The sequence below is a fragment of the Balaenoptera ricei genome, chromosome 1, assembly GCF_028023285.1.
Source record: "Balaenoptera ricei isolate mBalRic1 chromosome 1, mBalRic1.hap2, whole genome shotgun sequence".
NCBI lineage: Eukaryota > Metazoa > Chordata > Mammalia > Artiodactyla > Balaenopteridae > Balaenoptera > Balaenoptera ricei.
In genome coordinates this window covers 21875003-21900027 of record NC_082639.1, presented here as the reverse complement: position 1 = coordinate 21900027, position 25025 = coordinate 21875003, and the positions used below count along the sequence as shown (strand labels likewise).

Here is a 25025-nt window from a genome sequence, read left to right as displayed (position 1 = left end):
GGGTTCGAGCCCTGGTCTGGGAAGATCTCACATGCCGCGGAGCGACTAGGCCCGTGAGCCACAACTACTGAGCCTGCGCGTCTGGAGCCTGTGCTCCACAACAAGAGAGGCCGCGATAGTGAGAGGCCTGCGCACCGCGATGAAGAGTGGCCCCCACTCGCCACAACTAGAGAAAGCCCTCGCACAGAAACGAAGACTCAACACAGCCAAAAATAAATAAATTAATTAATTAATTAAAAAAAAAAAAAAAAAGAAGTCTTGCCTAAGCCAGCCCTCTTCTCTGGTCCCAGGACCTTTACCGACTTTGAGAGGAGGACTTTGAGTCCCTGACCCCTTTTTTCCAGGCAGCTTTGAACTTGGCGGTGGATTTAATGACACAACTAGGCTAGAGGATTTCATGAGGTTTTAATAATAATCTAACAATACTGTTCAACAAAGACAACACACATGTCTCTCGCTTACAGAGACGCAGATACACACACCTCTTCCACCCACACAGACTGAGGTAGAAAGTAACACTGCCTGAAGCACAAAACCATACTCAACGGGTTGAGCCATGGCCCAGACCATGGGTTCACAAGGCACTTGGTTCAAAGGTCTCCCCTTGAGAGCAGGGGCCAGAGGCCGGGCCAGCTGCACTAAGGCCTTGGAGGGGCTGACAGGGCTCACAGGCAGGCAGGCATCCCTGGCTTCTAGCCTGAGAACCTGTTCTGGAGTAGCTGGAGAGGGTAAGGGATGAAGCTGGAATGGCAGCTGATCTGCCAAGGCTAGAATGATGCTTCTGACACATAAAAGGCCCTCGGTAAACATTTGCTGAATGAATTGAATGACTGGGGTGGGGCAGGGGAGGAAGAATTCCAGAGAACACATCCTGGAGGTCCTGGGGCCTTCCAGCCCAGGAGAGGGGAACCAAGGGTGGGATAGCAGCTCCACCAATTATTTTAGAGGTAGCCAGGGAGGTAAAAATACCAACACTGGGATGCTTTGGGGTTATACTTGTTTGGGGGGAAGGGAAGGGGAGGGGTCTCTTCTTTCCTCCCGAAGTGTTTCATACATAATTGGGGCCCTTGACCCTCCAGGGCCCAGCCCTTCTCATCTTGTTCTCATCCTTGAGGGCAGGCCTCTGTCTTCCTCAACTCTGGTCTCCAGCGCCTGGCACAGATCAGGCATCAAATGCTCGCTGAGCGAATCAAGGCCCATAGCAGCATCAGGAGCTTATCTTCTATATTCTACCAACTGATTCCATCTGGCCTTCGGTCCCCTGGCGGGGTCTGAGCCTGCCTCAAAGGACACCATTCACCTCTCCCTTCCACGGCAAAGCAGCCTCATCCCTACCTTTGGGGAAAAAGTTCTTAGCCAAATGGGCCATGCGCCTGTTCTGAGGCAGCTGACGCCCCTCGAGGGAGCGCAGACCCCAGGTCCCGTCCAACTGGTCAGGCTCCCAGCGGCAGCTGGGGTGCAGCCAGCGGTAGTAGGCCAGCCGCAGAGCCAGCCCCAGGAGGAAGCAGGCGCCGGCCGCGGGCAGCAGCCTCTGCAGCAGGCACCCGCTGGGCAGCCAGGTGCTCTGAGCCACCCAGGCGACCGCCAGCAGAAGGCTATCATTCAGGAGGAACGCCAGGTGGATGGTAGCACGGCCTCGGGTGCGGCCCTCAGCCACGTTGAACCAGGAGAAATAAAGGATGGTGGCCACCGTTGCCCGGTACAGCCACTCGGAGCAGGGATCTGGCATAAAGTCCGTGCCCTGAAGCCAGACCCAGAAGAGCAGCACCAGCCACAGGCCCAAGAAGTGCAGGGCCACATAGCGGGGGAAGAGGGCTGAGAACAGGGCCACGACCAGGACTCGGGGCCACAGCAGCAGCAGGTTCCACAGGAAGTAGATCACGGAGGCACCCAGCCCCAGGAGGGGCTTGGAGGGGAGGCAGGTGCGCAGGGCCCGGTGGTAGTCAAGCAGCGCCCACGAGATACCCACAAAGGACGTGCAGATGCTGACCCCTACGAAGAGGAAGAGGAGACAGATGAGCCCTGGGGGCAGCCTGCAGGCGCTCCCCAGAGGTCACGGGTACTGCGGAGGCCTCGTAGCCACGCTGAAGTGGGTATTACGGCCCCCAATTTGTTGAAGGGAAAACTACAGCTGGAGAACAGTAAGTTCACACAACCCCAAACAGAGCTAGGATCCATATGGAGTCTGCCCTTCACCACAAACCTTTCCTTTTCGGGTGCTACCATGGTTATATTTCTCACGGATGAGAAGGTGTGTGACTTATACGCTCTCATCGGCACCCCTGTCACCCAGCATCTGGCACCCCTGGGCCTTGGCCACACCCTGAGCATCTTCTAGGGCCCTGTAACCCTTCCTTTCCCGGAAGAGCCCACGCCTTTCTTGGATCTGAAAATCAGCAGTCCAGTTCCCCCTTCTTAGTCTCAGAAAGGGAAGCAGGAAATCCCATGGGGTGGCGACAGGCCTCTAGCTGAAGCTGCCTTCCAGGGCCAAAAGGGATGTCCCTGTTATACGGATGGAACAGCCTCTACTCCCCTCCACCCTCAGACTGGGCCCTGGTTTTGATTTTCCAAGACTCGAAGCATACAGTGGGGATCCTATCCCACCTCCTAGCTGCCCATCCTGGGCTAGAAGCACCAGGCCCTCCAACGAGGGCTGGAAGCATCTCTAGACTGCTTCCTCCCCGCCCCCCTCCTAACGCATTCAGTCAACAGATGTTCGCTGGGAACCTGCTATGGGTCAAGAACCCACTCCCAGACTGGAATCAGATCTGTGGCCTTTCTAACTACCCCACACTCAGGGTCTCGGCAGGGCTGATGTTCCTCCAGTTTGCCAGCATGCCGCATTCTCTGACCTGACAAGCTGTGCCCTTGGTATTAGGTAGACCCACGCCCTGCTTCCCCTGGCCTACTCCTCCTTACCCTGCAAGTTCTGGCTTGATTATCCCCTATAGTCACCCATCCTGACCCCACCCCAGCCCACTCCGCTGTGCAGCCCCTATAGTACCCCACTCCTGTCTGGAGTCTTATCACACAGTAATTATTTCCTTATCTCTGAGCTCCTTCAGGGTAGGAAACAGATTCTGCTCCCCAGGGATCCCCCAGCAGCTGGCATATAACAGCAGCTGAATACATGTTTGCTAAACAAAAGTTGGGAAAACCTGTCTCTTCCCTCAATCCCCCACCCGCACTCCCTCCATACACACAGTGTAGACTGTCCCCATTTAGCCCTGGTCCTAGACACCCACTGCCTTCAAAGAGACAAACAAAAAACAGTCATCCCTCAGTATCCACAGGGGATTGGTTCCCAAAATCCGCGGATGCTCAAGTCCCTAATATAAAATGGCGTAATAGAGTCAGCCCTCTGAATCTGTGGATGCAGGACTCACAGACAGAGGCCCGATGGTACGTGCACAATGAGCGCTGTGTGTCCCGGGGCAAATCACTTCACCTTTCGGCATCTCTTTCCTCTTATGTAAAATGGAGATAAATGTAGCACCAAACTAGAGGTGCTATGAATGTGAGCGATGATGACAGTAAAGCACTTTCCTCAGTGCTGGCTAATAGCAGGCACTCAATCGTGATGGGTGCTATTACTGTTTTTTGTTTTTTGTTTTGTTTTTCAATTAATACTGCAGACTCAGATTAGCAAACTGAAAGGGCCCTTGGAGATTGAGTCCACCTCCCCAGCTTGTACAGCTGTGGAAACTGAGGCCAGAGAGGGGATCTCCAAGTCCCACAGAGAGTGGAGGCAGAGCTGGGACTGGCTCCTTGGGAGGCTGTGCCTTGTACAGCAGCAGGTGTGCGAGGGCTGAGAAGGAGAAGGGGAAGCCTAGACCCTGAATCAGATGTGAGCTGGAGTCCTAACTTGGCTGCCAGCTGGCCTGTGACCTTGGGCAACTCCCCTAAAAGCCCTCCCAAAGCTTCTCTTTGCACAAACCTCTCCTGTGTTTTATGAGGCCACCTGCCTCTTCCTTTTCAGATCACTCCACACGCTTTACTGTAACTACCTGCTTTACAGTCTATGGTCCTGGCAGGCCAGGGGCTGTGTCCATCTCCTTATTCACTGTGGTGTTCCTAACACAGGGACAGGCACAAAGGTGCTCGATCAAAACAAAGGCACTCTGCATGTACAAAGGCGCTCAATAATTTATCTATTGATCAACAAGTTGCTTATTAGGCACCAGGCACCCTACACACTTCATCTGTTATCTTCAAAATAGTAAAAATTACACTTAAGATTTATTATGCACTAGGCACGAGGCTTTTTAGGCATCACTTCACTTAAACCTTTCATTAACCTTATGAGGTAGGATCATTTATTACGTCCATTTATTTGTCCAGATGAGAACAAACTGATAGCTCAGAGAGGTGGAGTCCTTTGTCCAAACTCAAGGCTAGAGCATAACTTTGGATTTGAACACAGACCTGCCCGACTAAAGGACATTCTCCTATTTTCTAAGCAGCCTTTATAAAAGAGTGAAAACCTTTCTGACATTTGTGGGCAACTTTCTCAAGGTGTAAAAGGGGGGCTGGCCGAGGGCCTGACACTCACACTGGTAGTACTCGGCGCTGCCGCTCTGCAGCATGATGGCCAGCACCAGTGTGAGCTGCGGTGTCATCTCCAGGAAGGTCTCAAAGAGCCGCAGCATGCTGATGTCCAGGGAGAGGAAGTCGGCATAGGCCAAGTCGAACTCGGAGGGCACCGCCTGCCGCCACACCAGCAGCCCCTGCCGCAGCCCCTGCATGCACCTAGGCGGTACACACGATGCCCCGAGGGGCCCAGTTAGCATCCTGTGGCATTCCTCCTTCCCTACCCATCGAGCGAACGCAGACAGGCTCAAATCCTAGCTCGTCACATACATGCTATAAGGCCTTGGGCAAGTGACTTACCTCAATGAACTTGTTTCTTCATCTGTGAAGTGGGGATAAATACAACAGCTATTACTTCTGCAGTGGCCACCATACCAAGCTCATCACAAACCTTGTCCCATTTACTCCTTTACAATATCCCCATTTTACAGATGGGGAAACAGGACCAAAGAGCAAATGAGCAGTGGAAACAGGATTTGGACCCAAAGCTGTTTGAATCTGAAAGGTGTACTAGGAAATTGCCTAAAGTTATCATTCTCAAATTTTAGCAAGTGTAAGAATTTCTTAGGATCCTGTGGGGAAGGGAGCCATTGAGAGCTTCTGAGCACAGGCAAGACAGGTCCTACTGTGCTACAGAAAGAGCACCCAGGGATCCATTTAAGAGGCCTGCCCAGAGTGATGGGAACAGACGGGGCAGAGTTAAGAGAGTCCAGAGGTTGGACAGACAGGCCTGAGTGATCCACTGGCACGAGGGGGGAGTGGAGGAGGCACTAAGATCTCCCCCCGCCCAGAACTGATCTCAGTTGGCTATTGGGAGGTGAGGCCATTCACTCATTGCAAATTCATTCATCAGACGTTTACTGTCACTCCCCCTGGATGAACCTGACAACACACTCAGGGAGCAGGCCTGAGTTGGGGGGGGGGTCCCCCAGTGCCCTGGCAGAGGCCTCAGCCTAGTCACAGGCAGGAACAGAGACCCCGTTTTCTCAACCAAAGCTCAGTACAGTCTGTCTGACTCATGCTCAGCAGAAACAGAAGATACATGATGTAATTATAGATTCAGGGTTCATTGCGGGCTGCCAGAACTGTAATAACTGTGCCCCTTCGTGTTCACCCAACGTGTTATTGATGCCTGGACAGTCCCTCAGGCAAAACTGCACATTCAAAGTTCCTCTCGCCCCCTCCTGGAGACTCAAGGCAAGATCTGGAGAGAATCTGTAAACATGGATTCAAGAGCAGATCCTGCCTCCGTCCATCCCATCCCAACCCAGACCACATCATGTCCTGACTTCATCACATGACTCTGACTCCTTCATTTCAGTTTCCCCATGTCTAGAGGGCCCCCGCCTAAGCCCAGTCCTACATGGCTCCAGGGACATGGATGAGTCAGACCCCATCTCTGCCCTCTTGCTTGGTCTGGGAGTGAGGGGGTGGGGCGGGGAGCAAGTGTTCAGGGAGAATACAACTGGGAAAGACAGGGTGGGAGGCACTGGTCATGAGGGAACAAGCGCTGCTCTGGGGGTCAGGGCTGCTGAAACTCCAGGGAGACCCAGCTGATCATGAAGCTGGCTGACACTTGCTGCCTGCTTACTCTGCACCAGGGCAGTTTACAGGTCTCATTCCATTTAATCCAGACACTGTGAGCCTCTGGAACAACGAGTAAACTGAGACCCAGAGGGGTCAAGTGACTTGCCCAAGGCTCCATCCACAGCTAAAAGCAACGGGAGGTCTGTTGCCACCAGGCACTGTGCCGGGAGCTTCCCCCTCTGCCCTTCACCACAGGCCTGCCAGCCACACCTATCTCTAGATCACTACCTCCTTTAACAGAGGAGGAAACTGAGGCTCAGAGAAAGGCAGGAATAAGGCCACACAGGTGGTAAAGCCAGGATTGGATCCCAAAGGGTCCGACTCCGAGTCATGCGCCTCCCTTCCCTCTCTGGGCCTCAGTTTCTTCGGCTGTGCCAGGAAGGGTACCGTTCATGAGCTCTGAGGGCTGTCAGCCGGATTTCTCCCTCATCAGGGATCAGGAGCTCACCTGTAGGGAGAGGCGCCCGCTAAACTACAAGGGGCTTAGTTTCCTCTCCGGGGTCCCAGTCTTCTCCTCTCCGCCCCCGTCGCGGGGTCAGGGCTCTCACCTGTGCTACCAGCCCAGCTGCAGGAGGTGACGTTGACTTCCGTTCCCCCTCCCTCTCCCCGAGGTTAGGGCGCTCACCTGTACAGGTAGCCCAGCTGCAGGACATGCAACAGCGCCAGGCAGTGGCCTGGGGGCTTCGGCGCGTGCGGGCTGGAGAGGTCGGCGCGCAGCCAGACCCAGCTGAAGAGCTGCAGCGCGACTGAGGAGAGGCCCAACAGCGCCAGCACTAGCGCGGCCCACAGGTAGCGACCTCTGAGCACATACTGGCTCGCGGCCCACAGGTCGGCGCCCAGGTCGATCAGGAAGGCGAGGGTGCCCAATACGCCCAGGACCAGGTCCCAGAAGAGAGCGGCGCGTGGCGACCAGGGCATGACCCGCCAGCCTCTGCCCCTCTTTCTCTTCTGGGCTCGGACCCGCCCTCCCGGCCCAGGGTCGCCTTCCCAGCCCAGGGTCGCGGTGGCAGGAAGGAGGCGGGCACAGCCCTCGGGGCCGCCCAGGACTCGGGCTGCGGGGCGGGACTTCCCCGTCCCGCCCTGTCCGGGGAGGAGCGAGGTCCGTAGACCCCGCGGTTGGGGTATCAGCGGTCCCACAGATCCCTGGCCCTGCCGCCTGCCTAGGGACCCCCAACTCTCACCCCAGCCCCGCTGAGCCCTGAGGGCCCCGAGGACCGCTAAGCCCGAAGACGGACCGTCCGAGGCGCAATGCCCTTAGCTTAGGAGGCTTCTAATCGCCTTGTTTTATATTTGAGGCTCCTGGAGACCCAAAACGGCGAATATGGCCCGGAGATTAGCGCCCGGGCTAGAACTGCGATGTCTCACGTCTGCATTGTTGCAAAACAAAACAACAGAACGCCAAGGCCCGTTCCGATCCCTGATTGAGGGACTTCGCTAAGTTTGCCTCCGAGTCCGGGCCGTGTGCCAGGGGAGACAGAGGGCACTGGATCAACCAGGCGCATCTTCCTGGCAGCTCATTTTACTCGGATTATCCGAATAGGAGGAGGGGGGAACATTCAATAACTGGGCAAGGGAGTTACTTTAAACATGATTTACAAGTTAATAACAGAATAACATGCACGACGAGAATTGTGTTTGGGATAAAACATGAAACTTGAAAGAAATGTGCTTCTGGTGGGGCCCTTGGGGCTTCATTTCCTGATCGGCTGTCCCGTCCCAGTTCATTCTGCGGACGCCGGGGAAAGGGTGGAAAGTCCAGCTCTCGGGGGAGGGGGGGGGATGCTCTCCCCATTTTACCAGGAGGAAGGCGAGCCAAGCCAATCAGCGGGCGGCGCCCAAGGTCACGGCACAAGCAGCGTGCGCAGGCCCAGCAGCGCCACCAGCAGGAGCGCGAGGCGGGGCGCGGGCGCGACGCCGGGGGCGCGCAGACAGGCGGCATACCCGTCGAAGGCCACTTCGCGCAGCGCGCACACGTGCTCGGCTTGGCAGGCCTCGTCGCAGGCCCGCGTGTCGTAACTGACCGAGTTGTAGACGTAGTAGCGCTGCAGCGCGCCTTGGTCGCTGGCGATGCGGCCCAGCGCCTCGTGCATAGAGCGGGCGCCTGCGTCGGGCACGCCGTAGGCCTTGGTCACCCGGTACTCGAGCTCCCAGCGCGGCTCCCCCTGCGCGTTCGCCTGGCTCAGGTTCAAGAAGTAGGTCACCATGTCCTGCAGAGGGGGCGCGAGGCGGGCCGGCTGTGAGCAGCTGTCCGCTTCCGCCCCCAATCCTTCACCTTGCATTTGCCCCCAGATTCTAATAGCTGTAATCCTGACCGCTCTTAGTTATTGAGCATTCACTAGTTTCCGGGTATGCTTGGCAGACATCCTCTGATTGAGTCTGATGAGGTAACTGCGCTTATTGTCCCCATTTCACAGATGACGAAACTGAGTCCTAAAGAGGTTAATTCACTTGGCCAGGGTCCCACAAGTGGCTGAGGCAGGATTGGAACCCAGCTTGTTTACCCCATGGCCTGTGCATTTTCTGTTCCAGCAAGCTCCCGGGTACCCAGAAGCTTGTCAGTAAAAATTTGCAGAAAGACTGGATAAAACGCAATATAAAAGCAGTGGGATGGGGGCTTCCCTGGTGGCGCAGTGGTTGAGAATCTGCCTGCCAATGCAGGGGACACGGGTTCGAGCCCTGGTCTGGGAAGATCCCACATGCCGTGGAGCAACTAGGCCCATGAGCCACAATTGCTGAACCTGCGCGTCTGGAGCCTGTGCTCCGCAACAAGAGAGGCCGCGATGGTGAGAGGCCCGCGCACCGTGATGAAGAGTGGCCCCCACTTGCCGCAACTGGAGAAAGCCCTTGCACAGAAACGAAGACCCAACACAGCCAAAAATAAATTAATAAATAAAAATAAAATTTAAAAAAAGCAGTGGGATGGAGTGCCTGGCTGAGAGAGCTTATAGAATTGTGCTTTGATGGGGGCTTGGGCTACACCCAAGACCCTGAGTACTCAGGTGCATTTTCAGGACTAGAACCCAGAAGGGTTTATCTGTGCAACACTTTCCACCTAAATTTGCAGTCAGGAGAGGTGGGGTAAGAGGAGCTGCCATGGATGGATGGCAATTTCTTGCTAGGCACCTTACATTATTTCATTTAGTCTTCCCCGAACCCTGTGGTCTGAGTGCCCATGTGGACGACAGACCACACTCTTAAAACTCCTCAGACCTCTTCTCCATCTACATTCACTCTAGAGTCAAGGCCCCAGGTTAACTCATGCAGCCCCTGGTTTTAAATGTCCTTTCTCAACACCCAGATTAAATCTCTGTACCCACCTCTTTCTGGAACTCCAACTTGAATACCCAGCTGCCTCTTCCCTCAGCATTTTCACCTGGATGCCACTTAGACATCCCAAAGTTAACAGGAAAGCCAGGCTTCTGATCTTCCTCCAAAATCTGCTCCTCCTGCAGTGAGCCCGTTTCAGTAAATGGCGACCTCATCCTTCCAGGTGCTCTGGCCAAAGCCTTGGAGCCCTCGTTGCCTCCTTGCTTTCTCTTCCACCCCTCAACCAATCCGCCAGCAAATCCTGTCTGCTCTGCCTTCAAAATACATCCAGGATCTGGCTCTCCTCACCACCCACGGGTGCCACCCTGGCCCACACCACCATCACCTCTCAGTGGCTGTGGTCACCTCCTAATTGGTCCCCCTGTGTCTGCCCTTGCCCCCTACAGCCTGTTCTCCACCCAGCAGAATGGTGGTTTTCTAAAATTCCAGAGTCATCCTCATGGCCTGCATTACCTGACCCCCCCCTCCCCCCCTCCCCTCGTGACCTCCGCCGTGGCCTCCGTGCTCCTCCCCTAACACACCAAGCGCATTCCCACCCTGGGCCTCTGACGTGTTTTTCCTGTTCCTTCCCCAGACGCTCACACGGCTCACTCCCTGAATTTACTCAGAATTCAAATGTCACCCTATCAGTGACACTTCCCTGCCCCATCTAACACCACACACATATACACGTACCCTGTAACTGTCACCACCTGCCTCCTCACCCTGTTTTCTTTTCTCCTTAGCACTTATTTCGTGCCACACTTAACTTTATGTGTTTGTTTATTGTCTGTCAGCTCCAGGAGAGCAGTGACTTTTGTTCACTTATGTATCTCCTCAGCTTAGCACGGGGCCTGGCACATGGCAGAGGCTTAACACGTTTTGTTGAATACATTAAGGAATAATATTTCTTTGTCATTTCAGGAATCACAAGCACATCCCAGGAGGTGTGGGATTGCTCATTGAGTTAGGGGCCTGCTTGGCTGCAGCATAGTCAGTGTAGAGAAGACCTGGCAGTGGGCCTGAGGTCCCACTGGGAGAGACCTTGAATACCAGGCCAAGGAGAGTCACACTGGGAGAGACCTTGAATACCAGGCCAAGGAGAGTTACACTGTGAGAGACCTTGAATACCAGGCCAAGGAGAGTCACACTGTGAGAGACCTTGAATACCAGGCCAAGGAGAGTCACACTGTGAGAGACCTTGAATACCAGGCCAAGGAGAGTCACACTGTGAGAGACCTTGAATACCAGGCCAAGGAGAGTCACACTGTGAGAGACCTTGAATACCAGGCCAAGGAGAGTCACACTGTGAGAGACCTTGAATACCAGGCCAAGGAGAGTCACACTGTGAGAGACCTTGAATACCAGGCCAAGGAGAGTCACACTGGGAGAGACCTTGAATACCAGGCCAAGGAGAGTCACACTGGGAGAGACCTTGAATACCAGGCCAAGGAGAGTTACACTGTGAGAGACCTTGAATACCAGGCCAAGGAGAGTTACACTGTGAGAGACCTTGAATACCAGGCCAAGGAGAGTTACACTGTGAGAGACCTTGAATACCAGACCAAAGAGATCCAACTTATCTTGGGAGCACTGGGGAGCCACTGAAGGTTTTTGAGCAGGAAAGAGACAAGAAGTGCTTTAGAAAGATTAATCCCCTCCTTAGCTGTACCAGATGAGCTACAGCAGGGCAGTGCTGGAGGAGGGGAGAACACGTAGGAGGCCTTGACAATGATCCAGGGCAAAGGGCAATTTGGAGAAGAATTGACGTGACTTGGTGGCAGGATTTGGAGGTAGAGCCAGGGTTCTGATCCTGAGCTCTAAAAGGGTGGAAGTAACTTGACCTTCCTGAGTCTCAGAGGTCAGTAGAGGGTGGATTAGCTAGGGAAGGCAGTGATGTTATCAGGTCCCTCCTCCCTCCTCCTCTGGCCCCAGCAGACCCAAGGCTCCTGACCTGCAGGCTCAGTGTGGCTCGGTCGTATTCAAACACCCGGATGCCTGGATTGTTGGCTCCGTTGACCACTCCAGGTAACGTGGTTTTCCATGGGGTGACCCCAGGTGTAAGGAACATGACACTGATGGGGGTACCTTTCAAGAGAGAGTGGAGCTGAGAGGCTGGCGAGGGAAAGAGGGAGTTGGTCTGGCCGTTGCCCTCCAGGTTGGATACCTGCATCATCGTAGAACATCCGAAAGCTGTCGGTGTGGTGGTGCCCGAAGAACTGCCCTGCAATGACTTGATGATGCTTCCGGACCACCTTCAGGTACTCCTGGTTGGGGCCCTCCCGGAACCACGCTTTGTTCCGTGTCTTCTCAAAGAACCCCGGGGGCACATGGCCGATAATGTACACCTACGAGGAAGGGGTGCCCAGCAGGGGCTCAGAGACCCCTTCCACAACTTTTCATCTCTACCTCTCACAACCTGCCCGTCTCCCCAGAGGCAAGCAGATGGGCTCAAAGGTACCTCCTCCCCCATCCCTCTCCCAGGTGATCCGGCATCTCCCTGTACCCAGAAATGAATGTGCCACATGCTTCCCTCCCTCTGTGCCTTTACCCATGCTGTGCCTGCCACCTGGAGCGCCCTTCTCATTTTCACTTCTGTAAATGCTACTCATGCTTCAAAGCCCAGCTCGAAGGATACCTCCTCCTGAAACCTTTCTGATCCTTCAGAGACAAGTCTTCTCTTCTTGGAGAGCTCAGGCACTGTAACCAAACCTTCCTTGCATGGTTGTGTAGCATATGCTGTGTGGTAATGTGTGTTCACGTCTTACATTCCTCGAGTCTCTCAGCTAACAGTGCCTGGGCCCTTGGTCCCCATTGCAAGAGGTAGAATGGGCGGCGGGGGCAGTGGTAGGAAGGGCAGTTGAGAACATGAGCTTTGGAGCCAAACTGCAGCTGGACACCAGCTGTGTGTCACCTCCCCGAGCTTCAGTTTTCTCATCGGGAAGGGCACCTAACTGGTGGAGATATGAGAGTTAAATGAGATCATCCATATAAAGCACTTAGCAACATAGCTGATGCATAGTGGGGGCAAAAGCACCGGCCATGAGATCCTGCTGGGATGCGCTGGTCAGAGCAGGGACTCAGGCAAATGGGACACAGGGTCAGTCATCGGGGGCCTGCTAGCCCAGCAGACTAGACGGACACACCTCAAGGGCAGGGCATCCCCTCGAGGTCTAGCCCACAGTGTGGCTGCAGCTGTGCTGGCCTTGGATTCTGGAGACTGGGGTTCTAGTCTAGGCCCCGCCACTTACTGTGTGACTTGAGACTGTCACTGCCCATCAGGAGCCTCGCATCTGCAATGGACTCCAGGGTCCCAGCCTCACAGGCTGTTGTGAGGACGGAAGCAGCCCCCTCAGGTGCCTAGCTGATGAAGGACCCTCTGTGATGTGGGCATCTCAAGTGAGTGGGTGAGTCTGTGCCAAAGTGGGGGACTTGTACGGGAAGAGACCCCAGGGAGGGGAGAGGAGGAGTGGGGAGCCCTTACCATTTCCCCAGCTCGGGACGCATTGGTCAGCACATCGTCCAGCCACTGGAACTGCTGGCCAGGGTCGGCCATGCCGGCCGTCTGCTCGTTGTTGCTATAGTACAGATTGGTGTTGAGGACCACGATTCGCCCAGCTGCGCTTGGCCCCGGCAGTTTCTCAGAATAGAAGGCACCTAGGACATCACAGCCAGGGGGGAATCTGAAGGGGTCTCCAGCCTCCGAACAGACACACCTCTGTCCCCCTCCACTTCACTCGCCCACCTTCTCCTTCCCTTGCGTCCTCCCTTCCCATCTTTCCCATAGGAGCGGCATCGTGGGTAAGGCCAAAGGCTCTGGAGCCAGGCTGCCTGGGTTCAAGTCCTGGCTGTATCACTTCCTAGCTGTGCAACTTGGGAAAGTTCCTTAACCTCTCTGTGCCTCAGTTTCCTCCTCCGTATAATGGGAATAACATGGAGGTGTGTTTGCCCCTCCAGATCCACTGTCAACCCTTCTCTGCTCAGCTCTCTGCCCCAGGAGCTGTGGGTTAAATCCATGGGCTTCTGTGCTGTGAGCTTCTGGTTGGGTTTGACCAATGGGGAGCCCCAACAGCAAGGGACTGAGGTAAGGAAGGAGAGGAGGTCAGGTCACTTTGGGATACTGTGTCTCCAAACCAGTGATTCTCAACCTGGTGATTTTGTCCCCAAGGGAACACTCGGCAACGTCCAGAGACATTTTTGGTTTTCACAACTGGAGGTGTTACTAGCAACTAGTGGATAGAGGCCAGGGATACTGCTAAGCACCCTACAATGTACAGGACGGCCCCACAACAAAGAATTATCCAGCCCCAAATGTCAACAGTGGCAAGGCTGAGAAACCTGGCCTGAGCTGAAGGTCACTGCCCCTACCTAGGATTGTTGTAAGGAGTCTAGCAGTGTGCTGAGGGCAGTTCCGGGCACACAGGAAATGCTCAGTGAATATTCTCTTATGATCCTCATTAGTGCTGTGGGGTTAAGAACATGGGCATTGGAATCAGCCCTGGATCCTACTCCCAAGTCTGCCTCCTCTAAGCTGGGTGACCTTGGCCGAGTGACTTGTTATGTTCAAGCCTCAGTCTCCTTATCTGTAAAATGGAGATAAAATCAGTCCCTATTTCATGGGGATGTTGTGAAGATGAAATTAGATCAGACCTTGGCATAAAGTGCTCCTTACAGTAGCAAATGATGTTAGTACCTTCTCTGAAGAGAGCGATGGATTCGTTACTGAGCCAGGGTCGCCACAGCTCTGCTACCTGATTGTAGATATTGTTGCTTCCGGCCGGGAACTGGTTTTTGGGGTGAAAGTCATGATTTCCCAAAGCAGCATAGACTTTAGTATCTGGGAGGAAAAAGAAAAATATAAGAATGTATATGCAAAAGTGCTTAGTGGAGTTAGTTTCAGCCACTGGCTATCAGAGCTAATAGGGAAGAGCTATAGCACAGATAAGGAAAAATACAGAGCCAAGCAGAAAACCACATTATAGAATCTGGCAGAATTTGGCTCAGATCTGGGAAGGAAGAGCAGTGAGTTCTCTAACTCCATTCCCCGCAGAAATTTCCATGGTCAGAAATGAAGCATGAGATAAGGAGGAGAAAGCTAGAAGATCCAAATAAACTTCAGATCCATGATCAGCCACTTGGTCATTTAGTGTGCCTTGTTCTTGTCAATTCCAGATCCATCTTACTGTTAGGGAAGGGGTCTGCTGCACCCTGGAAGGCCTTGGGAGTTTCACTCATTCATGAATCAACAAATATTTACTGAGCACCTAGTACATGCAAACATGTAGACCTGGGCCCCCAGGCCCAGGCCCAGAGGCCTGGCAGTGCGGTAGGGTTGATAGGCATTGAGTAATGGCTGTCACAAAAAGGGAAGAGCCACTTGCTGTGGGAGTGTATAACAGGGGTGGGAGTGGGGGTCAGGGGAGCCTCCCTGAGGATGTGGCCTGTGAATGAACCCAGGAGGGAGAGGGGAGCCTGTCAGACTCATTTCTTCCTTGTGAGTAGCCTCACTTCTGCTTTTATTTTACATCTGTGTCTGGTATGTAGTAGTTGCTCAATAAATATTTGATAATAAACAAAAACTCCTCTGAGCTCAAGGCAGGGCCTTGCCCTTATATGAGCTTGGCTTACCCCAGGGAGTGAACTTGAACCAATGAGGAAGCCTGGCGCCTCCAATTCCTACTTGAAGAAATGATTCTAACAAACCCTTTACCCTGTATAGCCTACAAGATCTGGAAATGCTAAGCTCTGCCAAAGGAGGAGGCCGTAGAATTCCCATGAGGAATTATTCACAAAGCCAGAAGTCATGGCTGTGACTGCCTGAAAGAAAACCTCACCTCTCTAACATAGATACAGGCAGCCATAAGAATTCGTTTAAGGACTTCCCTGGTGGTGCAGTGGTTAAGAATCCGCCTGCCAATGCAGGGGACACGGGTTCGAGCCCTTGTCTGGGAAGATCCACATGCCGCAGAGCAACTAAGCCCGTGCGCCGCAACTACTGAGCCTGCATGCCACAACCACTGAAGCCCGCACGCCTAGAGCCCGTGCTCTGCAACAAGAGAAGCCACTGCAATGAGAAGCCTGCGCACTGCCACGAGCCCCCCCCCCCACTAACTGCAACTAGAGAAAGCCTGCGCGCAGCAATGAAGACCCAATGCAGCCAAAAATAAACAAATAAATAAATAAACAACAGAATTAAATACAGCTCTGATATTTATTTAAAAAAAAAAAAAAGAATTCATTTAAGAGAAAACACAAATCCCTGGCATCCCAAAGGCAGATGAGAAGGGAGGTTATCTCTCCTGGTTTATAAGCAGATAAGGTAGGGTGTCCCCAGAGACATAAGAGAAGCCATTTTTGGCCTAAGCCATTTTGGGATCTAAGCCTGGCTACAATGCTTGCCCTTGAACAGATCTCAGTAACAATGATCTTAAGGGAACAAAAGAACAAACTGTTATCAGGCAAGAGAAGTAACAAGGGCAAAGATAATAAATCAGTTGTAAAGACTCCCAGTTCTGTTCCAATGGTAAAGATTAGCCTGAAGCACTGTCTTGAGCTGTTTGGCAGAATTTAAACCCCCTCAACCATGAGATCAACTGGAACCTAAGGAGTGATGATGCTGACCTTTGCTGACCCTTGTGACTTCAATCAACTAAAGCTTGGACTCTGTCAACCTTTGCTCCAATTCTAAGTTGCATTCTCCTGCTCAAGCCCCTTCATGAATATGCATATATCCTTAGCTTAAAACTTCCCCAATTTTGCTGTTCAAGGACACACTGATTTGGAAAGATCCCTGGTGTTCTCCTTACCTGTTGCAAGTAATAAATCCTTCCTTCTCCTGATCTTTGGCTTGGTTGTGCCTTTTGGCTTGACACCCACCAAGAGGCAAACCCAGTTTTGGGGTAACAGGTTTTTGCCACTTCTATGTGTCGGGCGCTGTCAGAAGATCCTTACAAGCCTAAGGTCCATGAGGGCATGACCTGGCATCTTGTTCACAGCCACATCCCCTACCCCTAGCATGCTGTCTCACCCGTAGAGGACACTCAAATATTTGTTGACTGACTAAATGAATGGATGGATTACCTTATTTAATCCTCATAACAACACTTCGGGCAGGTACCATTATTTTCCTCATTTTGCACAGGGAGAACACTGAGTGTCCAGAGGATGGCCCAGCTATAGAGCGTGGCAGAACCTGAATTGGGACCTGGGTCAGTTTGCCTTGCACACCTGTGTTTACCATAGGCCACGGTGGACAGGGGCCAGTGTTCGCAGTGACTCTGATGGGGGGACACAGGTGCACGTGGCAGGAAGAACTCATGACATGGAACCAAAATCTCAAATTTCAGTCCCTTCCTCTTCTCCAACAAGTTGCTTCAGCTTATTTATCTCTATGATAGGGAGTGTTCTGCTTGACCTATGTTGCTACCATTCTCAAATAAGATAATGCCTCATTTCACCTCTTCCAATGTGTTCATATTTTAACATCTCTATAAGTGGGACGTGTCTTACCATTGAGGCCATGAGAAAGTTCTGTGTCATACTTTAATGGACAGCTTTTTTTTTTTTTCTTTTTTTTCTTTTGGCCACGCCATGCAACTTGCAGGATCTTAGTTCCCCAACCAGGGATTGAACCCGCACCCCCTGCAGTGAAAGGGCTGAGTCCTAACCACTGGACCACCAGGGAATTCCCCGGAGAACATTTTTTTTCTTAGAGATACATAAAATAATGAAACATCTTACAGCCAATGGTATCTTGGATTTAGGAAATTCAGTAAATGTGCAAGCATGTTATAAACTGTAAAATCTTATTTACACTTGTATGTCAGGTCATAGTAATAAAGCATTTTCTTATCCATTATTTCACTTTTATTCCTGAAGCCCCACGTGGAGCAGAGAAAAGACTGCTCAGTGTTGGATCTAAGTTTGAATCCCTCCCTAGGAACTGACTAGCTTTGAGCCATAGGTTCCTTATCTATACACTGGGGATAATAATACCTATTGTTGCCATGGGGGAGAGTGTCCTGGTTTGAACCTAGTAGTGACTTCTGCTGGAAGATGAAGTAGCCCAGGCATACCTGGGTTGGGTTGGGTTGAGTTACATAGACTAGAAGCATCCAGGCAACTTCTTTGCACAAATTGATTTAGGTTGAGGGAAGGAGGTGTCAGAAATGAGGTTGCCTCGGGGACAGATGTGGGATGGTAACAGCAGCTCGGGGGCCCCTCCTGGAGTGGCAGTAGAAGTGATAGGTAAGAGATGTCCTCAAAGAAGGATCTGCATCCTCAACCTTGCCTGTTTCCTTGACCCCAAGGCTCACATTTGTCATCAGTAAAAATGTGAGAGAGCTCCACTCTCCTGGAGTCTCCTGAGTCTCATTCCTGACAGTGAATGAGCTGAGGCATATAATATTCTTAGAGGAGTGCCTGACACTTAGCCCTTGATACATAGATACATATAGTTGTTCTTGCTGCTGCTATTACTTATTTTTATTATCATTATTTCATATCTGGGTCCTGGGGACCCATGACCAAGACCTTTAGAGGAAGCAGCTGTGCCGGAACCCAAAGGAGATTGGGGGATGGGGAGGGGGGTCCAAGGGGTCTGCTTTCACAGGTGTCCAGCTGGCAGGCTGAGAGCCTGATTCAGCCCCCAGGACCTTGTGTTTGGCACAGCCTGATTAAAGCCATTTTCAAGGGCCATTAGATGGAGCGCCCAGGCTGCATTCTCCCTGTCAAGTCCCGTGGGGCTGCTACCATAATCTCTCACAGTCCTGGCCTGCTCTCCCAGGCTCTGAAGGCCTTGGACTGCACCACGAAACAGCACTTTGGCTGGAAATCAGCATCTCCCCAAAGTCCCAGCAGCCAGGATGGTTTAAAGGCAGTAGATGGCAATTCCAGAGCCACAGCAAGACGCAAGGGCTGTGTGTGAGACCACGTGAGACTTACCCAGGGAAGATGCCTAAATATAACAGTAAATGCCTTGAGAAGGGGCTGTGAGTCTGCTGTTAAACTGTCAGGACAGAAGCCAGTGAAATGTCAGGCATTTCCATTATTAAAAAAGAAACAACAGGCCCAAAATGGAGTTACTTGTGCTAAGTCCCAGGTCAGCAAACCAAGTTAGGTATTAACCAAGTTAATAGCTAACCTAACTGAAGTTTCAGCCTCTCCCAAGAATGTGACCTTTAAACAGTCAATCTGGAATTACTTGGTCAGCACTAGTGAGGAAATCTGCCTGATAGACACCACCCCTTCCCCTAAACGAAGGTAACCTTGCCTGAAACAATCCACTTTTTGCTAGAATCTTCCTTTTTCCACTGCCTTCTGTTTATAAAACCTTCCATTTGTACAGCTCCTTGGAGTGCCTTTCTTTTTTTTTTTCTTTTTTTTCTTTTCGGCCGCACTGTACAGCATGCGGGATCTTAGTTCCCCGACCAGGGACCGAACCCGTGCCCCATGCAGTGGAAGTACAGAGTCTTAACCACTGGACCGCCAGGGAAGTTCCTGGCGCTCCTTTCTATTTGCTAGATGGGATGCTGCCTGATTCATGAATTGTTGAATACAGCCAAATAGATCTTCAGATTTACTCAGTTGAATTTGGTTTTTTAACACCATTAACAGGATTCTGTGTGTATCCACAGGCCGACAAACTCTCACGTTCCTTACAGGGTTGTTGGAAGGTAAGACACAATCACTGTGAAGTGCCTGGCACGGGACTTGGCCAGCAGCCATCGTTGTCCACGGGTGAAGGTCGTTCCTCTGCATCTTGCTGCCGTTGTCGTCCCACTGTGCCAGGCACCGCCTGGGCATCAGGGAGTGCTGTGGGGACCTGGGGCACAGTCTTACCTGGAAAGGCCTTTCTGATGAGCTCGGTCAGGTTCTCCACAATTTGCAGCACGGCCGCCTCTCCCAGGTTCTCGTTGGGCACATGGGGCGTGTCATCACTGCAAAACACCGCCGGGCAGCTCGGGAAGTGGCACAAGGAAAAGAAGGGACGGCTCTACCACGAGAAAAGAGACTGCAGAACTGGGCCTCAGACAGCTACTGAAGGGGGATGACCAGGCTGGAGCTGGGAGTCACATGGGACAAAGTCCAAACCCAGGCTCTGCCATTGACCGGCTGTGGGTCCCTGGGCTGGTTGTTTAACCTCTCTGAGCTTCCATTAGCTCATCTATAAAATAGGGACAATAATGGTACCTACACACAGAGTATTTGTGGGACTTCGATAAAGGGGGAAAAGTATATATATAAAATGTAGTAGCTGCTAGGTTGCAGTTAATATGGTCTTGAGAGGGAAGCTCTGGGTTTCCAGTCTCATCTGCAAGCCCCTGGGGAGCTTGGGTTGGACAAGCCGTGTCTGAGTTCTGAGTTTCCCCAAGGGTTCTAAGGAGTTTGGAGCTGGCTTCAGAATATAGAATTCAGATCTACTCTGGTAGGTCGAGGACCTACCCCAGGACCATTTAGTCCCCCATGTTTGACAGACCTAAATTCCTGGATCCACCTTAGAAAGGTGCAGCAAGGTGGGGGAAGAAGTGGGAAAGGAGGTTTGGGGGATGCTAAGAGCCCCACAACTAAAGCCTGAGGACTCTGCTGGACCGACGGGGTGAGGCAGCTGCTGCCCAGAGACTCCCCAGGGAAGGTAATTAGCTGAATCGTCCTGAGACTGCTACTGGCAGCCCACGCTGGCTCACTTTGTGCTGGGTACTTTCTGTGTATTGTACCCTTATCCGCTAATTTATTCTTCATCATAACCTACAACATAGGTTCTATTGTTAGTCCCATTTGACAGATAAAGAAACCAAGGCACAGAAAGGTGAAGAATCCTGCCTAATGTATACAGCTAGACGGTGGTGGAGTCAGAGTTTGGACCAGTCAGCCTGGCTCCAGAGCCTATGCTCACGTCCATTACGTCCACTGCGACTCTGACACCTTCATCAGGGCAGTAAGAGGGGCCTTTTAGCCCTGTCCTCCATGGGGACAGGCCAGGAATACGAAGAGAGAACAAAATTCCATGTTTTTTTTCTAGTTTGGAGCATTTAATTCTGTGTGATAGAAAACACATCCAATTTCTACAGGTTACCCCTCAGGGGATTGCAAAAACACATCCAATTTCTACAGGTTATCCCCCAAGGGACTGCAATTCTCCCGGAGAGGTCCAATTTCTGAGAAACTGAAGAATTATGAAGGGTCCTAGAGGTCATCTTGTCCAATGCCATACACCTCTGCAAGTCCCAGAGATTTCCCAGAAAAATCATGCTTCTGTTAAAGGGTCATGAATTTCCCAGAGGGATCAAATCTTTTAGAATGTTACGCATTTCTCCAAGGGCCCCTCCTCAGAGAGCAGGAGGCCAGGGTCATGGCCTAAATCTCACTCTCTCCTTAGATTGATTCCTGAGCCCAGGGAAGCCAGAGCTGCCCAGGCTCCTCCTGAGACACTGACACATTTCTTAAGTGTCCAGCCTTGCTCCTCCCACTGCTGACCACAAAGTCCATCTGAGGGTCATTCCGATCACTCCCATGTCACACTGAGGGACAGCTGGGGACGTCATGGGTTTGATGCCGCCTTACAGAAGTGTCCATAGAGGCTGGAGGAGGGCACAAGAAGCCCGAGCTCCTGCCAGCCCTCCTCACCCGCTCCCTGGTTCACCACTTCCTGCAGCAAGTCCTCCCCAATTCCGCCAGAGGGAGTCAGGTGCCCTGTGAAGCTCCCCCATCCACCCAGTGACCCTCTCTCCTCGCTGGGATATAATGGTCGGTGGCCTTGTCTCTGTCGCCCAGGAGACCATGAGCTCCCTGAAGGAGGGTCCAGGTCCCTATCATCTCTGTTCCCCCCGTCTCCTGGGGGTGAGCACAAGACAGGCTGACCTACCAAGGGAGGGAGGGAAGGAAGGAGCGAATGAGTGAAGGAAGGACCTCGGGTGCTGAGGGAAGTCAGAGGACTTCCAGCAGCATCCATGGGTGAGCAGCAGAAATGGCATCTGTGTGGCTGAGCTGAAATCACCCCTCAAGCTCTCTCCTCACAGAGTAGTGCTCTGACCATTGAGGACCCCCAGGGCCAGGGCAGCCGGGGGTGGCCCGCAGCTGACCAGGACACTTGCTCCCAATGCTGGCTCACCTTCAGCCCTCCTACCTTCTCCCCTCCCTGTATTTGGATCTCTGGGGCTTGCAGTCCCCAAACCCCGGTGGGAGTGGCACCAGTGTTCATCGACCCCCACACCCACCCCCGACTTAAAATCTGGGAGTTCCCCCCATGCCCAGACATGCCATGACCGTGTCCCCAGCCTCAGTGAGAGCCACATTCTGCTGAGGCCGTAAGACACAAGGTCAAGGGCACAGACCCTGGAATCAGCCAGGCCCAGGCTCCCCTGGACAAGCTTGGAGCTTCAGGTTCATCCTCTGCAACAGGGCTGGTGAGGACTAAGGGAGATGGTGTGGGGAGGGTACCAGGCAGGCAGGGGGCACAGGCAGTGGCCCGGGGAAGAGTAGCTGTGGTGACGGCTCTCACCCAGTCCAGAAGATGAAGTCTGGCTCTGGCTCGATCTCCTTCATGGCATAGATAGAGGAGTTGATGAGGATCCAGGGAGAATCGCAGAGGTAGTTGCCCCAGGGGCCTGCATTGGGCACCGGCTGGGAGCCAGCAGATGGGCACACCTGGAGGGGGTCTTCAGACACCTTGTAGTCCCGGTCAAGGTGCAGGTCAGAGACGTGCCAGAACTTCCCTGCAGGGGCAAGGAGACCCTGCTCAATGCAGGTCTCTCCCTGAGCCTGGATGTGGAGGGAGTCAAGGGAACCCTGGGCTGCGGGAAGGGAGCTTGCACAGGTAAAAGGAAGTTTTCTCCGAACCCAGGGCCTGGTTTTGCCCAGGGAGGCACTGAGCAGAGCAGAACACAGGCTTGGTTCAGTCCCTGACTTCTGACCTTTGACAAAGCCCTTTCTATCTCCCCACCTCAGTGTCCCCAGCAGCAGCATGAGAGATGGACTGCGTGACCCTCAAGAATTCTTTGGGGGGCTCCCCTGGGGGCGCAGTGGTTAAGAATCCACCTGCCAATGCAGGGGACATGGGTTCAAGCCCTGTCCCAGGAAGATCCCGCATGCCGCAGAGCAACGAAGCCCATGCACCACAACTACTGAGCCTGCGCTCTAGAGCCCTTGAGCCACAACAAGAGAAGCCACCGCAATGAGAAGCCCGCACAGCGCAAGAAAGAGTAACCCTCGCTTGCCGCAAGCAGAGAAAGCCCCCAACGAAGACCCAACGCTGCCAAAAATAAATAAATAAATAAATAAATAAATAAATAAATAAATAAATATTTTTTAAAAACCCCAAAACTCTTTGGGAGTTCTAAGCAGAGTGCTTGTTTTAAAGCAAAGGTGTGTTAAGCGCCCAGGCTCTGGAGCCACATACTAGCTGTGTGACCGTGAGCAAGTTGCTTCACCTCTCTGAGACCGTAACTAGAGCCAAATCTTTTCACCAGGGAAATACATACAAAAATCTGACCTGGGAGAAGGCTGACACATCAAATGCATTGTAAGATCTTGCTGATCAATACCAGCAAAAACCTGGGGAATATGTGTGGAAATGGAGTTTACAAGTACGAGGCCAGAAAACAAGGAACGTAACTTCAGATTGGGTTGAGTTTCTTACTGTGGGTACACTTGTTAGTGACTCTGGGTGCGGGGTAAAATGCCAAAAATCTCTGGTGTAATACAGAGAATGGAATCCAAAGAAACTGGCCACGTGGAGTGGCTTTATCATCTGCACTGAGCACAGGGCCTGGTGTAAGTGGGTTCGATGATGCTTGTTGAAGGAGAGCATTGAACAGGTTTGGTCTCTGCCCTAAATCCTGTTTCAGGCTAAAACACGGGTGAGGCCTGGAATTTCCTCACTCTCCACCATTGCTGTCACTTCCTCCTCCACTTCCTGTGTCACTCAGACTCAGAGCCAACAGTCAACACCCAACCCATCCCAGGAAAATGGGCCTGGGCCTGGGGGGGTCCCGCTTTTGTTGCTTTCAGGGTTGGATTAGTCAGTCCCCCACTCCTTCAAGCCCTCCCTTCCCCACTCCTCGCCACAGGACCTTCAGTGGGGCTCTAAGGCCTGAAGGTAAAGTCTGGACCCTGATCTCACTCCTTGACTTTTCCTCCAGATGCTTCTGAGCTTTTGCCCACCTCTCCTGGTCTAAACCTCAATTCAGGAAAGGATCAAAAACTTGTTCACGGGACTTCCCTGGTGGCACAGTGGTTAAGAATCTGCCTGCCAATGCAGGGAACACGGGTTTGAGCCCTGGTCCAGGAAGATCCCACATGCCACGGAGCAGCTAAGCCCGTGCGCCACAACTACTGAGCCCGAGCACCACAACTACTGAAGCCCACGTGCCTAGAGCCCATGTTCCACAACAAGAGAAGCCACCGCAACGAGAAGCCCACACACTGCCACAAAGAGCAGCCCCCACTCGCCGCAACTAGAGAAAGCCTGTGCACAGCAACGAAGACCCAACACAGCCAAAAATAAAATAAATAAATAAATTTATTTTAAAAAACACAAAAAACAAACGTTCACACTAAGTTGCAAATGACTGATTAAGCAAATCATGGTCCCTCCCATGGTCATTATATAGTCATCCTCACCACAGCCCTGAAGGGATTGATCATTATCCTCATTTTGCAGATAAGGAAACTAAGGTTCAGAGGTCAACATGCCTGAGATATCATGGTAAATGGTGGGGGTCCTCTGGCTCCCTATCCTCTCCCAGGAAGATGTGATTGCTAAGGGGGTAAAACCAGCGCCTTTTATTTTAACTACGTCTTTTTGTAGATAGTCTATGCCTGCATTTTAATTTTTTACCCAAACTGAGAGTCTTTGTTTATAACGGGGAGAATTTAAACTTTTCACACAAATTGTGATCACTAATATATTTGAAATTACTTCTACAGAGGCAAAATCCTAAACCAGAGGAAAGAAAATAACCTCCCCATTTCAACTAGTAAATGGGTAGAGTTGGTGGACTTTCCCAAGCCTCTGCCAGAGGTGATGAGTGGGTCACACCTGCTTCCAAGCCTGGGGCCAGGCGAGGTTGGCAGTGGAAGCGAGAGGCCCTTGGCCCTTTTCTCTGGCACGTGGGTCCCTTGCCTTCTCTGCAGACCACGCAGAGACCATTCCCCTGCCTCAAGCCAGCTCTTTCTCAACTAACCACAGACATGGAGCAATTCTGCCCCTTTGACATCAGCCCTCAAAGTACTCAAAGGTTATTTCTCCACTTCAGAAACTCCTTGCCTGAGGCTCGTCAGCTGTTGGTTTGTCTCTTCCTGCAAGCTCTGGACTAGTCAGCATAGAACTGAAACTCCTTGCAGCCTCCCTCACACTTCCTATGACCTCTGAGTGCGTGCATGCATGTATGTGCATGTGTGTGTTCATGTGTGTGCATATGTGGGTGCATATGTGTGTGTGTGCTTTTTGTGTATGTATGTATATGTGTGTGCGTGGGTGCGTGCGTGCGTGCCCACGTCCTCAAAGACCTGACTTCAGGAGAAGCCAGTAGAGTGGAAAGAAT

The 25025-nt window shown here is 52.3% G+C and overlaps 2 protein-coding genes across 2 annotated transcripts; both read right to left on the bottom strand.

Moving 5' to 3' along the window:
• Window positions 1–386: 386 nt before the first annotated feature.
• On the bottom strand, window positions 387–7342 carry XKR8 (XK related 8). Its single transcript, XM_059916663.1, has 3 exons — window positions 6803–7342; window positions 4553–4749; window positions 387–1992 (listed from the first exon to the last, which is right to left on the bottom strand). Exons 1-3 carry the CDS (start codon window positions 7093–7095, stop codon window positions 1283–1285), a joined length of 1200 nt encoding a protein of 399 aa, XP_059772646.1. The 5' UTR covers window positions 7096–7342; the 3' UTR covers window positions 387–1282.
• A 348-nt stretch (window positions 7343–7690) lies between these two features.
• On the bottom strand, window positions 7691–23371 carry SMPDL3B (sphingomyelin phosphodiesterase acid like 3B). Its single transcript, XM_059923714.1, has 8 exons — window positions 23362–23371; window positions 21983–22196; window positions 19324–19421; window positions 14177–14320; window positions 12968–13140; window positions 11651–11831; window positions 11438–11571; window positions 7691–8384 (listed from the first exon to the last, which is right to left on the bottom strand). The coding sequence occupies exons 1-8, from the start codon at window positions 23369–23371 to the stop codon at window positions 8019–8021; spliced, it is 1320 nt and encodes a 439-aa protein (XP_059779697.1). The 3' UTR covers window positions 7691–8018.
• Between the last annotated feature and the right edge of the window lie 1654 nt (window positions 23372–25025).

Excerpts from the sequence above, each read along its gene's own strand:
- XKR8 (XM_059916663.1), bottom strand. The coding sequence starts at position 7,095 with ATGCCCTGGTCGCCACGCGCCGCTCTCTTCTGGGACCTGGTCCTGGGC. Across the intron at positions 4,750-6,802 it reads CAGCTGGGCTACCTGTACAG|GTGCATGCAGGGGCTGCGGC; the intron begins GTGAGCGCCCTA and ends TGTACCGCCTAG. Across the intron at positions 1,993-4,552 it reads CAGCGCCGAGTACTACCAGT|GGGTCAGCATCTGCACGTCC; the intron begins GTGAGTGTCAGG and ends TCCTCTTCGTAG.
- SMPDL3B (XM_059923714.1), bottom strand. Across the intron at positions 19,422-21,982 it reads GACTTCATCTTCTGGACTGG|TGATGACACGCCCCATGTGC; the intron begins GTGAGAGCCGTC and ends GGTGTTTTGCAG. Across the intron at positions 14,321-19,323 it reads CATCAGAAAGGCCTTTCCAG|ATACTAAAGTCTATGCTGCT; the intron begins GTAAGACTGTGC and ends TTTTCCTCCCAG.